The sequence below is a fragment of the Gouania willdenowi genome, unplaced genomic scaffold (assembly GCF_900634775.1).
Source record: "Gouania willdenowi unplaced genomic scaffold, fGouWil2.1 scaffold_269_arrow_ctg1, whole genome shotgun sequence".
Classification (NCBI taxonomy): domain Eukaryota; kingdom Metazoa; phylum Chordata; class Actinopteri; order Blenniiformes; family Gobiesocidae; genus Gouania; species Gouania willdenowi.
In genome coordinates this window covers 1,404,146-1,419,673 of record NW_021145026.1, presented here as the reverse complement: position 1 = coordinate 1,419,673, position 15,528 = coordinate 1,404,146, and the positions used below count along the sequence as shown (strand labels likewise).

Below are 15,528 nucleotides of genomic sequence, written 5' to 3'. Positions count from 1 at the left end.
CTACAAAATAAAAGCCAGAAATAAAAATGGCGGATTGCTCGAAGTGTTGGGCCTGGAGTCGATGTCCTAATTTGGCAGTTCCGCTGACGTTATTATTCAAAAAACATAATAGAGAATCGAAAAATCGAAACAGATTGAAAAATATGACCAAAACAGAATATAAAGATATCAACGGAGCACCTGAAGAGATTAATTTGATTTTTTCTGTACTTCTAAACAATCTAAATATACATCAAAATGCATTTAAGGGCTAAAAAAGTGGATTTAGCATGATATGTCCCCTTTAATACAAAAATACAAAGACGTTTTACTTTAGGAACGACACGTCTGGGATCTTTCCCACCGTCTGAAACAGAAACAGTTGCTACTTTAGACATCAGCACATTTAAACCATGACGTAGATTGTTTAGAGTCGTGTCACCTTTAACTGAGTGAAGATATGTGCTGCTTTGTTCAAGTCCCACTTGTTGTCCTGCAAACACCTGCAACACACAGACAGTGTTTACCAGTGAGCTGTGACATTCATCCTAGTCTGGTAGACGTCATTAGGAGAGGACACCTACTTCAGGGACCATTCCAGGTTCATGTCTGACTTCAGGGAGAAGGTGCTGAGCATCTCCTGCTGTGGGGCAGTGAGGGTGGGCACTGGGCTGGAGGAAGGGGGCGGGGCACAAAAGCTCTGCTGATCTGCTCCGTTGTAGCCATTCTGATGAAGAGCTGGTCGTTGATGATGCACAAACTGTTCAAGTATGAACGAGGACCACAGGGTTCAAAGGTTAGAGACTTTCTATGGTGTTAATATTACAGTAATGTAGGTCACACCAAGGCTGTGTCCCTATAGTCCCTCCTATCTCCTTTCCTATCCACTGTCCTTTAACACCTGGAAGTGTTTAAGTGGTGGTTGTGATAAAAGAGCATTTTCTGAGGAAAGGAGGCGTGGCCGTAGGATTATTACATCACCTAGTGGAAGTGTGTCTGATCGTCAAAACAAACGTGATCACCTTTTCCTAACTGCTCTCCTAACACCTTTCCTTAACTCTATGACATCTTCCACAGGGTTAAGGAAAAGTGGATAGGAAAGGAGATAGGAGGGACTATTCAAACACAGCCTAAGCCTTAGTTCATCTTTAGTTTGACTGTGAGCAGGGTTGGGGTCAATTACATTATTCAGTTACAATTACATCTTCAATTACGATGACAGTAACATTTTATCCAATTACCATTATTTTTTTATCCTCTGAAAGTCAGTTACAATTACATTCTCAATTACTAAAGTCCAATTACAATTAATCACAATTACTGATCCTGAAATAAATAACCTAATAAAAGTTAACACTAATACACTAAATATCTATCATCTCATTTATTTCCTATATATTACAAAGAAGCTTCCTAATCAATGAAAATATAGGTTTTAATATTTTTAAAATGATAAAATGTGTGAAAGTTTGATATGAAACAAATTGTTAACTACATATGTATAGAGCTGTACATATAGAACTGTAACATGGTTTACCAGTTTAGCCTTAAATTATAATTGACAATTTTTATAAAATTTTCATGGCAATTACAATTAATTAGTCAATTATCTGAACTCAATTACAATCTAATTACGATTATGACAGCAACAGAGTTAAAAAAAAATGACAATTATAATTATGCTATAATTGTAATTAATGATCAATTAAGCAATTATAATTATATTGTTGCTACAATACAAACAGATGTTGGTTTGATATATTTGTTAAAGTTGTTCGTTATTATTATCATTATTATTATTATTGATATGAGAAATAAATATGGTAATAACAGGAATATTTTGAGATTATATTATTTAATATTTACTACCACACAAAAGTAATAAAAAGTGGTATCGTTGAGTACCGATACTGATTTACGAGTAATGAGTATCGGTTTAAATGTGAAAGGTGCCCATCCCCAGTAATCTCTACAAGGGGAGTGGTGGCCTAGTGGTTAAGGACGCTGGGCTTGTAATCGGAGTGGTTGGCGGTTCAAGCCTCAGCTGGGCCATCACTGTGGGTTGTTGAGCAAGTCCCTTAACCCCGAACTGCTCCCCAGGCGCCGCAAAAATGGCTGCCCACTGGATGGGTTAAATGCAGAGGACAAATTCCATGTATGTAACAACATTACATGACCAATTAAAACCCTGATTTAATAATTTAATAACAATGGTTGTTGTGTAAAAACATTATTGTTTATCATTTTATTTTATGGACAAATAAATATACATTAGGTAAATATAGGAATACACAGAAAACACATGTGGTGAAACAGTATTTACTGTTTGTTCATTCCAGTCATACTAGTGGAGGCAAGCATTATCTGAAGCTACAGCTGATAATGAGCACTTTGGTTTTACGTGTGTAACCTACCCAGAATCCACTGCTGGAACTGTGATGAAAACCTTGTAGATTCTTTAGATTTATCATCTACAACAACTGAAAAAGCCAGGAAAGCGTTAGTGAGAATAGATGAGTTGCAGTGGATCTTCTTAAAACCATGACGACTAAGATACTGACCTTCTTTGAAGACTCCGCCCACTGTGAATGACAGCAGCGTATTCTGTGAAAACAAAGCAGTTTGGCTGAGAGTGAACAACATAAATGATGTAACTCAGTGTGTGGCAGATCAGACGTGAACTCACTGTGTAGGCGTTTACGTCCACGGTGAAAGAGATGATGTCATGCTGGGTTTATGGCAGCTCGTTGAGGAACGTCACCACATTCAGTCGTGTGTGCTTCAGCAGATGGAAACGCATCACTAGGGCAGTTAAAAAACAAGACAAACATCAGGTGGGCTCCATCATTACTAGGGTTGGGTATCGGTTACTACTCACTACTTTTTCAACACTTCTGGTGCTTAATCATTATTTTAAACTAACTTCAAAATCTCAAAATGACCTTTTATTTCCAGAGCCAAATTTAACACATTTAACTAAACAAATAAACTTATTAGATAAACTTCACATCAGCGTTTCCCACACATTCATTTATTTATGGAGGATAATGTCACGCACCTTCTTTCAGGCCATGTTTTGTGTATGTGCTACGGTTAGAAATGAGGTCATTGATCAATGATCTGAGCAGCGACAACAACGTCATGTGTATCAAGTAATGTGTGACACCGACATCTTTGTTCTTATTGGGCCCGGTTACTAGCGTTTCCATGGGAACTGGTCCCATACTTGTTCCAGGTTTCGGTACCCAACCCTAATCATTACAAGTCATACGTTGACTTCAGGAGAACTTACTGGAGTCTTTGGTCCTCTTCAGGTTTCTACTGTCTTTGAAATATTCTCTCAGAACGCTCCTGAAAAACAAAGACATCAGCAGCACTCAATTAATATGTGTGTGTGTGTGTGTGTGTGTGTGTGTGTGTGTACATGCTTGTTTTGTTTACTCAGCATGTTAAAAGGGACAGTCCTAGAGCGGTTTCTCTGTCATACCAGAGACTTCAGTCCGTTTCAGGGTGATGGTGTGTGCGCCCCACCTCCGCTGTGCACCTGTGAATACAGACTATAAGCAACAGCATGTTTTACGATGCAACAGTCAGGATATATGTGTTAGCTCCTAATGCTAATGGAGGTGTGGTCTGCCTCTGCAGCTTCATCGTTAACTCTCTCGTAGTCGACACAGCTGCTGTTCAGGGACTAAATTAAATGGTTGAGCTCACATTTACACCAGTGCTCGGTCGGTATCGCATTTTTAAAAGTGGAGTCATGACGCTCTTGTGCGTACAACGTTATGTTCAGGTCCTGCATGAAAATAACCAACTCTTCCACTCCCACAGTCACAAGGCTGCGTTTAGGTCACAAAACACGGAACCGTTTGATTTTACGTGAATCTGTATCAGGTCGTACCAAAGGAATTTGGACGTTACCTAAAAAACAAAAACAACCTGAATTCATATGATCGGATCAATAATCCTTTTTTTTTTAAACTCACTGATCGGCCCAAAAATCCTGATCACATAAAGCCTAATGACGTGTGAAGTGATAAAACCATCAACCCCCTTCATTCATGTGTTAGTGCACTGTTAGACCCTGTGATTTAACACAACCACACACAAAGCACTTTTCTCCATTTGGACATTGTTGGGTCTTCCTTGGTTTACAAGTTCTCCATCAACTGGGAAAATTCAGTCATTCATTAGGAACAAAAACACACAACAGCAGGTTTGACGCACGTTGGTTGCATGTTGTGGGAAACTCAGATATAAGACGCTGGATTGGCAGAAACTGCCTTCGATAACAAATCATCAAAACATCCAATTTGGATCAAATCTTTTTCAATCTGCGTCTGTTTTAATGAACTATGGAAACATTAGCTTCTTGGATGCAGAGCGCTCAGTCAACTATTTTTAGGAATCATAAGAAAACAAGTTCCCAGAACTACATCTGGTAAACAGACTACATTCATATATTCAGGATTTTAACAGTAAAATGACAATGACATCTTTCGTTGTTACAGTAAATCTACTGAGCTCACGTGTAAACATCTCTAACAACCCAGAATAGAAAACTGACCTGACGTATGAAGATCTGTCTTTGAAAAGGTCACAGAGAGGGTTTCTGACCAGCCACAGCTCCACCACTTTCAGCCCCTTCAACTTGTCCAGCTCATGTTCACTTTTCAGCTGAGGAACAAACAGGAAGCCGGTAGGCGTCAACACATGAACCTTCAACACTACTACACAAACATGACAATGAAAGCCTTGGAGCTGCCAGTCTCACGTCGTTGTGTGAAAGGTTCAGGGCCTTCAGATGAGGCACTTTGGTCACAAGCTCGCTGAGTTCATCCAGTCTCTGGATGCAGTTGTGACTGAGGTTCAAACTTGTCAACTGCAAAGAAAACATTGCTTTCATTAGGTCTGGACTTCACTTTGATGATCTAACTTTTAAAGTATCCACAGTATATGAAGATACACAGATTGTTGCTGATTGTCGTACGACCGTTACCTGAGGAATGTTTTCTTCAATGATCTTAATAATAATAATAATAATACATTATGAAACCAACTGTAATCAATGAATAATAATTCTAACCACAATAATGTAAACTGTATATAAAAGTATCACCTGGTGCTTCCAGCCTGTTAACCCAGTAACACAAACCATTTAGATTGTGTTTTAAAAAGCAGTGATTGATAAATACTTCCACTATATAAAACAACACATTCACAATCCAAGGTGTTTCCTTTGAGATGTCAAAGGAAGTGGTCAACATTGTGAATAATCTAAGGCCAAAAGATGTGGTGTGGTTACCTGTGTCTGTGTGAATACTGTTCAGATCCAAAGCTTGTTGTGATCCATCAAAGCGTTTAGACATGCATTGCTAGAAAAGAGAAAAAAAACATCTTTAAAACAGTTTAAAAACATTCTTTTAAATCAGGGATGATCATAGTTAACTATTTAACCATTAACAGACAACAACTTTGACCAATTAATGCTAACATATTACTTTCTGCAAGTCCTAAAAAATAAGATGTACTATTGTATGTATTATTTTACATGGATATTAACATCCTCTCAACTTTTAACGTTTTTTTTTTTTTTTTTTTAAACATTGTGGGCTTCACTACCCCCAGACTTAGCACGTTTTCTGGGGCAAACCCTGGGTCAGGACCCAAAAGTGGGTCATGGACAGCTGATCAAAATAAATAATTAAATAAATAAATAAGTTAATGTCTCTCATGTTGGACTTGTCTTTTATTTTGAAAGAAACTTTTCTTTCGATAGGCATGCTGTGAAAACATATAGATTTATATTTTTAAAAATATTATGTGTGTGTGTTGTCGACAGATACTTTTAAAAGACTAAATTTGGTTGAATTCTAAAAAAAAGTGGGTTGTGATTTAATAACTGTGGCAAAATGTGGGTCACAGGGTGAGACCAGTTGAGAACCTGGTTTACAGGATAATAGATGAAATTACTATTAATTACAGTATTGGTTATTTACAAACTTTAAATAAAACAATAATAAAATAAAAAATAATAAACTGTAACTTTGTTAATATTTCTTCTGTAGTACTTAGAGGTATTTATTTTCATGGTACTACAGTTATTATTTTAAGTTATTACTAATTAATGACATTAATACTGGATATTAATGAAGACATAAATCAGATAAAGTATCTTCTTAACTATATTTGCTGTAGTAAATAGAGAGCCCTAATAAAGACTGTCCACAGGGTTATTGGTGTTATTGTTGACGCTTCCTTTGGGGGTGTGACTTTGTAGACGGTCCCTGCCCACTCCTTAGCTCATTAACATAAAGTGTGTTTTTCTGTAGTTTGTTCTCTGTGTTCCACTGAGTACACACAGGTTGTTCCACCTTTACATCGTCACATATTGATAGAGAAATGTGAGTGTGAATGAAGTGGGTCACCAGTTAAACTAGTCTCCAGTGTGTGTGTAACAGCGGATGAATGTGGTGAGTGAGTGAGTGAATGAATGGAAACACACGGAGTGTTCTAACCTCTTCCTTCACAGAGCACACATCTGAAAACTCCTCCGTTTCTTCTTCTCCGCTTTTCTCCATCTTTGGAGCAAACATTCCGTCCCACACATGGTCGGGATGACGAAGCTCCTCCAGCACAGCTTTCCTCCTGCAGCCTTCATCATCATCATCATCACTGTCCGTCTTACTCATACTCAGCTTCACTTCCCTCCATAATATTTGTTCCTTTTCTTCTTCTTCTTCTAGTTTAACGGTAGTCATCATCCAGCTCTGTCCGTCCTCCATTTCACTGCTTTGTTCCTGACTCTAGCTGGTTGCCAGATACAACCGACGATTCCCCGCAAAAAATATGTTGAATATCCACAGAAATGCCCCAAAAACCATTCGTTCATCATCCAAATAAAACATAAATATCACCTTTAACCAACGTTATTCACTGTTTGATCACTAAGTTAGTTATTTTATAATCTCAGAATCAGCGGGAAAATACTCAACCTGGCAACCACTCAAACTTTTGTGCTGACGTCACAACCCACTTTTTATAAACTTTATGACAAACCAGTCAGAATAAATGTGTTTAATGGTGATTTAAGAGTGAATAAAGTAGTTACAGCCTGAAGGATTTGGTCTGTGGATGATTTAATGGATTTCAGTGGAAATTTGTTGAGTATAAATTAATTTATGAATAAATTATTATTAGTTTGTTCTCTGAAACAATATTGTAGATACATATTGTACAAGCAGTGAAAATAGTCACTGTAGATCACATTAAATCGACAGTTGCTTTTACCTTGTTTAAAAAAATGTTTCATTTATTTATTTTTTAAGGAAAATAAATTATTTAAACAAGCATTGAACCATAATCCTTTTCTTCTTCCTTTGAAAATAAATTATATTTGAAGTTATTCCCTCTGATTTCAGTAAAAATATTCTGAAGAGATATTTGTGTTTGCTGAATGCTCAAGAAAGTATTTTTAAATAATATCTACACATGTAAGGATTTCGTACATTAAATGTTTAACATTAAGTAACTGTTGGTTTTGTGATATTTATATTTATAGTAAGACAATTGAGTTTTTTTTTTGTACATATAAATACACAAATATGTTATGGATTTAATTACAGGATTATATTATGGGTCTGGATTCTGGTTTTCAAAATAAGTTTGAAATATAAGGAAAAAAGTTAAGTTTTTTTTTTTAGTAAAACACAAATGTAGATATTTAAAAATGAAGCTGTTTTTACATTTTCTAAATAAGTTGAAAATATTTATGAACTATGTAAAATATGTCTGTTCTAAACCTTTTGTTAAATTAATTATTTTAGTTTTAAGTTTAGTTTTTTCTGTTTATTTCATGATTGTCAATGTTGTGTATTGTCTTTTGATCAGTCTGTACAGTCTACATTCATATACAAACATCACACCAATCCACTTATCCAAGCAGCAATAATAATAATAATAATAATAATAATAATAATAATAATTACAGGGTACATTACAACTTTGAACAATCTAATAGCTCTTCTATTTTGTAATGTTTTCAATGACTTCAACACATTTTTAAGATCAATTTTAAAAGCTTTAACATTTGGGATAATTTTAAATATCTACATTTATGTATCAAATGTTTTCCAAATATCATCAAATTGCTACATATAAATTCCACATCCTTGTCCTTCAAAATAAAAGCAAATGTAACCAAATGCTAATCAAAGCCAGGTATCACAGTGTGTGTGAGCAGCCAATCATCAACTCTTTCCTAAAACCTCTTCACCACAGAACAGGAAAAAAAGACGTGTTGTTGACTTTCATTATTAGTTTGACTAAACATGGAGCTGTAATCATCTATATTAAACCTAATCATTAAAAATATATTTACATGGATAAACATCATTCATTGTTTTAAAATTAATCTATTTCATTTTAGGAAATAAAGGAAATGATAAATATTTGTCCTAACTTTGATAGAATCTGTTTTCTAAAAGTTTGAAGATAATATTTGTATCTTTACTTGAAGATGAAAACATTGTTTAATAAATAACAGTGTCTAAAAAACAATAACTACCAATGAACAGTTTATTGATCTTTGTGGATACTGATGAATACTGTAATATTCCTTTAATGAAATGAATCAAGGCAATAGGAATAGCCCTGACTACTAATGAATGTTGTTTCTGAGAACATTTATCTTTAAAATCACAATGATTGTAAATATTACCATTGTCATCCATTAAATGTATTATTGTCCCTTTTCAATCCAATCTTTAAAGAATAAAGTTTTCCTCTTGTATAAAATACAGCTGTTATTCCAGATTGTAGCTTTATGTGGACTGAAGTGGTGCTTCTAAAGCATTTTATAATATAATAACACCTGCATATGATCATGTGATCACTTAAAGGATGAAAATCACAAGATGTTTTAATGTTTATACATGATGATCTTTTTAATGACGTCCTTTCTGTTGCAGACAAGGAGAGCTGAGGTAAAGGTAGCACTGCCTTGGGCCACAGTGTTTTAAGTGGGAGCCTCTGTCATCATCAACATCTGTGATAAACACCTACAACATGAGACATGTCCCCAGATAAATGATAGACAATTGGTTGAAATGAAATATTGACAAATAATATTTGTCAAAATTCTTGTTAGTTTTCATTTCTAATTTGTGGTTGATTAAAACTAGCATTAGGAGGCCACAGTGCAGGGAGAGCCACTGTCATGGAGGTGATGACATCATTCTGAAGGTAGAAATTAACGTTAAAACAGGACAAAGCCAAGTTTTTTTCACCAGAACGCATCATGTCACTAAAATCTTATCATTTTCTGAAACTTGGCAGCCTGTGAATACTGGTGGATTTATTTAATAAATATCATTCTGGATGATCAAACCTCCATGGAGGTTCAGAGAGGGATTTGAAACTGAAGGAGCCACTGGGAGAATGTAGAAAGTTCTTCTGATCTAGACCTCATCATTTCCTCGTCTCCACAGACAACAGACAGAATAAAGCTCAGTCAGCATTAGACGATGTGATGTAAACTTTCACTGTCATTTATTGAAGTGTATATAATGATTATTTAATATTCTGTAAACCTTGAGTTTTTTTTTCTTTCTTTTCATTTCTAGATGTTTCTCATTGTTTCAATGAATGACAGATTTTAAGAAGGTAGACATGAGATTTTTCAAGGACAGATTGTAATAAGACATGATAAAGGGGAGTGACTTCAGTCTTCAAGTATTTGTTATAAAGAGATACATTTAGTTTTAAACCTTATGGACAATAACAACTTATTTATTTACTATATTATATTTTGCCGTTACAAAGTAGATTCACGAAAACATTGAGTACTTTGTGTATGTTGAGGTCAGTCCAAATGTCCTCTTTTTTAAAAGTCAAAATATGCTAACTGCTCCAGTTCTCTCTCAGGATGGACTTTCAGGACTTCTGTTACTTCTTCACAGACGTGGTGGTTTGTCGCCTGGTGGAAAAACTCAGCTGTGGCTGCGCCGTCACTGGAAAGAAACCCAGTGCTTTGGAGAGTGGACTCCAGCTCCCAGAGACCCTGGAGCAGCTCCAGGGGCCACCCGTCACATGACCTGTGCACTCAGTGTGGATAATAAAAACAAACCAACACCTGTGGGAACACAGCAGCGAGGGAACAGGAAGGAAGCTCGCCTCAGAGAGAGTCAACTGGGAGGAGCTAAACTGGTTAAAACTTACAAATTAGAGCAGCCAAAACAGACAGAAAAAGTGGTAAAAAGGTTTCAAAGTGTTAATATTGGAACAATTGGTTTAAACTGGCAAATGATGGGCATGACAAATCATGAATGTGGTTAAATTGAAGAAAAAAAATAAGCATAAAAAAATATAAGCAAAAATGGGCTCAAATTGTTCAGAAAATATTCTGTCGACCACTTCCCAGTGTCTCGGTTGAGAACCCCTGGTATCTCAAGGGTCTTTCTGGTTTTTTTTTTTAAGTTGGTACATTTAGCATCTCCTGTGGTTCTAATCAGGAACTGCTGCACTAAGGAGACTTGGTAAGTTTAACTCTCAAATACGGTACTTTCCAATCCTGGTGCTTTTTTGATTCCACTCTGCATTGTCTGCTCTTTCTTTATATTTGTCACCTTGCTCTGACATCTTCAGGATGTGCTTCTCACACAGGAAGTTCTCCAGCCTCTGGTCCTGGTGATGGAAGTACCAGTCCTCCACTACGTCCTCGTACTGCTCCAGCATGGTCTCACACTGAACACACACCCACAACTGCATTAGTAAACACATGTTATTTAAGACACAAAACTATTACCTATTATGAATGACTCTTGTGTTGATTTAACTTTTAACAAAAACAAATAAATGTCGTCTAAAAGTTTTAAATGATCAGGTCCACCTGTTTCTTCATGTCGGTGACCTCTGCAGACGGTTGGTCCCACAGCTCGTACGGCATTCCCAGGTCCACTTTCACTTATTACCCACCAGGTTTTTTAGTGTGGTCATGGTCTGACTGGTTCCCTGTAGTCACACCAACAAAACACTGACTTCCTGCTTGGGTCACGTGATCAGCTTTAAAGGGATCGTCCACTTTTTTTTTTTTACAAGTTAGGTCTAAAATGATTGAAATGTACTATTAGAAGATCTATACCAAACAAAACTTATTATTATGCACCAAATTTATTTTATTAACTTTTAAAAATGGGACTATTTTACCGTTTAAGAACCTGTGTTCCACCATCTTGAAATCAGGTGATTGATGATGTCACACGGCCCCACTGCCTGTAAACATCCTATTGGAGTGAAGCATTCAGCCTGCTTTTTAGATCATTGAGCAGCTTTTTCAAAAAATGCCAACTCGTGCTGCTTTTAGTTTCTCTAAATCAGGGGTCACCAACATGGGGAGCCCACATGGACCATAAGAAAATAAAAAACCCATAATTAAACAAAAATGGATGAAAAAAAAAGAAAGATACAATTAAAAGGAAGATATAAGTTGTACTGTGAGGAAACAAAATAAATACCAATAAAAAAGAAAACTATAATTAAACAAAAATCTATGTTTAAAATAATGAGTAAAATACAATTAAAAGGTAGATATAAGTTGTAGTGACATGGATTATTCTGACTGCTCCTTTTTAATTATTCATGTCATATAAAGATGTATGAGAACAGCATTAATGTCACTATATTTACCCTCAGGGATCAATGATTTACTGAATCTGATCAGGTTTATTGATTAAGTTTTGATCAAATTAATTTAAATTAACCTAATTTAAATGATCCTGATGACATCATTCCAGACCGTAATGATTAAACAAAAATAAATGTGCAAACATCACGTGTAAGAAGTGTTTTTTCACCACTAGAGGCTAGAATATTTTACAGTATCAGAAGTTATCAATAATCTGTGATGTTTCAGACTCTACAATCGCTGGTATTGATGGTCTACAACAGAACAACTTTATCCAGATGTTCTGTAGCTCTGATGAGATGTTTAAACACTCTGAGCAGGTGAAGCTGATTAAAGCTGAGTCATGTTTTCACAGAGCACAGCAGCGTTACAAACAAACGGAGCTTTATAGACACATTAAAGTTAAACAGGCACTGGTGTCTCTGATTTAGGAGTCAGTGATGATTTGTGTAGTTTTTTACCAGGTTAGACGGTGTTTGAAACAGACAAGGATGAGAGTGAGAAGAACATTTCCACATAAATAAACATCCTTTCCCTCACGGCAGGGCCAGATTAACACCGCTGTACCCTGGGCAACAATATTCAAGGGCCCCATCATCACGACCCCAGGATTACTATAATATGGCAAAAGAATAAATACATTCCAGTAATATACATACATTTACTCACTACACCAATGTCTAACTGTCATCATGTGCATTATGACGTACAGATGTGCAAATGCTCATAGAAATACAAATGTACCACTATGTCATCTTATCAAAGCCCCTCACTCACATATGATGCTATGAAAATAAAACACATCAGCATCAGTTTAATCTAGCAAAACATAAACATCTGGAAACCTGACAATTTCTCTCAAAGAAATGCTGATCTGGCAAAATACACTGGAGTGAAAAAATGACCTATATTCAGTTTATGCTTCTTTATATGTTCTGTGTTTCTGATCTCCTTCTCCTTTTTAGTTTCTGTTTAGTGCTCCCACTGAGCTGCCTCTACATGTTTGTATTTTTTAGTTGTGTAGATCAGTGGTTCCCAGACTTTTAGTGCCCATGGTACACCAACGAACAAGTATAAATCTGTAGCCACACCTATTGTGTAAAATAGCCTTTATAACACGTGTTATCACTCATATCATGTACAATATCTGTAAATATGCATAATTATTTATGAAAGCCAAATAAAAAAAACAATAATTAAACAAATATGGTTTGGTTAGGCATAGATCTTCTAATAATTACATTTCAAAGGTTTTAGGCCAAACTTGTAAAACCAGTGGAGGATCGTTTAAAGATAACAATGAGGCGGTGGACTGACCTTGGCGTAGCGTAGACTTCCAGGCCTCTATGCGTGAACGCTGTACTGCAGGATGCGTTCACAGATGTTGTCCACGGCCTCAGTCAAACGGATCTCCCTAAACATCAACACACAGATCATCAACTACCCACGATGCAATGCTTTAAAATCCTAAGCATTCTAAAGCTATTTAAGGATAATTATGGTTGATGAGTGTGTTGTTCTTACAACGTGTACTATTTAATATTGCGTCTATTCTTGCCCGTGTCCAGCACCTCCCCCAACTCCAGCACCTCCTTGGACCGACCTGTCCTCTCCAGCGCCTCCTGTATCTCCACCGTCAAGAACTTACACACTAGAGGATGAAGAAGATCCATTAACAGCTGCTCTTTTTTCTTTGAACTTTATTAATAAATAGCTTTATCATTACTGTTCTAAAATAACATTTGTGATTGCAAACTTTATTTTTATGAGATTTGAAGAAAAGCCAAAATGTTTCTTTTTTAAAAGGTTACACTTTATTTCTATTTTTAATTACCACAATAAGGGCATTCTGCAACTGCACCAAACTTTCCATATTTTAACCTATTCTCATCACTATTTCTTGCCATATTTTTTGCTCCTTTTAGTGCATTTTTTGCTACATTTCTGTCACTTCTCCAACAAATTTTTATTACCTTTTCTGCACATTTTTTCCACGCTGAAGACATTTTCAGCACTCATAAACCCTTTCCACCACTTTTTCCACCTAATGTTGCATATGTTGACCCATTATTGTCACTTTTAACCTCTTTTCACCATATTTCATACTTATTTTGCCATTTTAACCACATTCACCATTTGTCATGCCTATTATTTGCCAGTTTAGAGGAGAAGACACTGGATCACTGTTACACCACACTAAGCAGTGCTTATCACGCCGTTTCCCGTGCTGCACTGGGCCAATCGGACCATTTGATGGTCCATCTGATTCCTTCATACAGACAGAGGCTGAAGCTCTGTAAACCTGTGGTGAAGGAATCTAAACAATGGACCAGTGAAGCAGTGGAGAAACTCCAGGAGTGTTTGGACTGGACTGACTGGGATGTTTTCAGGTCTGCGAACAGTTCTCTGGATGAGTTTACAGACGCTGTGACGTCCTACATCAGCTTCTGTGAGGACAGCTGCATTCCATCAAAGACCAGGGTGAGTTATAACAATGACAAACCCTGGTTCACAGCTAAGCTCAGAGGGCTGAGGACAGACAAAGAGGTCGCTTTCAGGAGTGGAGACAGAGCCAGGTACAGAGAGTCGAAGTACACGTTTGAAAAGGAGGTGAGAAAAGCCAAACGTTTGTACTCAGAGAAGCTACAATATCAGTTCTCTGCAAATGACTCGGCTTCTGTCTGGAGAGGGCTCAGGCAAATTACAAACTACAAGCCCAGAGCCCCTGCTGCTGCTAACGACCTCTGCCTGGCCAACAGTCTGAATGAGTTCTATTGTAGATTTGACAGACAATGGGACAGACCTGACTCCAACCCCCCTCACACCTCTAACCAGCCTCACTCCAACACATTCACCCCCCACATCAAAGCTACAGTTTCACCCCAGCTGCCTACAGAGGCTCTCTCCCCTATCTTCCCCCCCTCCTCCCCCCCTCCTACAGAGACACCTTTCTCCATCAAAGAGAGAGATGTGAATAGACTTTTCAGGAGACAAAACCCCCGTAAGGCTTGTGGACCGGACTATGTCTCTCCTTCCACCTTAAAGCACTGTGCTGATCAGCTGTCTCCAGTGTTCACAGACATTTTTAACACCTCACTGGAGACATGCACCGTACCAGCCTGTTTTAAGGCCTCCACCATCGTTCCTGTCCCTAAAAAGCTGAGGATCACAGGACTTAATGACTACAGACCCATCGCTCTGACATCTGTGGTCATGAAGTCCTTTGAACGCCTCATGCTCTCCCACATCAAGGACATCACCGACCCCCACCTGGACCCCCTGCAGTTTGCCTATAGATCCAACAGGTCCGTAGACGATGCTGTAAACCTGGCTCTCCACTTCATCCTCCAGCACCTGGACTCCCCAGGCTCCTACGCCAGGATCCTGTTTGTGGACTTCAGCTCTGCTTTTAATACAATAATCCCAGCTCTCCTTCAGGACAAGCTTTCCCAGCTGAACGTGCCAGACTCCACCTGCAGGTGGATCACAGACTTCCTGTCTGACAGGAAGCAGCACGTGAAGCTGGGAAAAACCATCTCTGCTCCCCGGACCATCAGCACTGGATCTCCTCAGGGCTGTGTTCTTTCTCCTCTGCTCTTCTCCCTGTACACCAACAGCTGCACCTCCTCTCACCAGTCGGTCAAACTCCTGAAGTTTGCAGACGACACGACCATCATCGGTCTCATCGCTGATGGAGACGAGTCTGTCTACAGGTGGGAGACAGACCGGCTGGTGTCCTGGTGCAGCCAGAACAACCTGGAGCTCAATGCTTTAAAGACAGTGGAGATGATAGCAGACTTCAGGAAGAACCCAGCCCCCCTCACCCCCCTCACCCTGGGAGACTCTACAGTGAGCTCTGTAGAGTA

The 15,528-nt window shown here is 37.7% G+C and overlaps 1 protein-coding gene and 1 pseudogene across 5 annotated transcripts; both read right to left on the bottom strand.

Moving 5' to 3' along the window:
- Window positions 1–259: 259 nt before the first annotated feature.
- Window positions 260–6,542, bottom strand: LOC114459140 (nuclear RNA export factor 1-like). 5 transcript variants are annotated; one of them, XR_003673243.1, is made up of 12 exons: window positions 6,498–6,542; window positions 5,285–5,354; window positions 4,754–4,861; window positions 4,547–4,656; window positions 3,467–3,536; window positions 3,272–3,330; window positions 2,666–2,781; window positions 2,541–2,583; window positions 2,394–2,459; window positions 564–739; window positions 422–482; window positions 260–346 (listed from the first exon to the last, which is right to left on the bottom strand). XR_003673243.1 is itself a non-coding variant. In XM_028441503.1 (7 exons), exons 4-7 carry the CDS (start codon window positions 2,448–2,450, stop codon window positions 308–310), a joined length of 333 nt encoding a protein of 110 aa, XP_028297304.1. In that variant the 5' UTR covers window positions 2,451–2,459; window positions 2,541–2,583; window positions 2,666–2,781; window positions 5,285–5,348; the 3' UTR covers window positions 260–307. The 5 variants fall into 5 exon arrangements, 2 of the variants coding, with proteins under 2 accessions (XP_028297304.1, XP_028297303.1); XR_003673242.1 differs by having other exon boundaries at window positions 3,467–3,523; XR_003673244.1 differs by lacking the exons at window positions 5,285–5,354; window positions 6,498–6,542 and adding an exon at window positions 4,979–5,008 and having other exon boundaries at window positions 3,467–3,523.
- A 2,743-nt stretch (window positions 6,543–9,285) lies between these two features.
- LOC114459139 (protein canopy 4-like) lies at window positions 9,286–13,470 on the bottom strand (annotated as a pseudogene).
- Window positions 13,471–15,528: the final 2,058 nt, after the last annotated feature.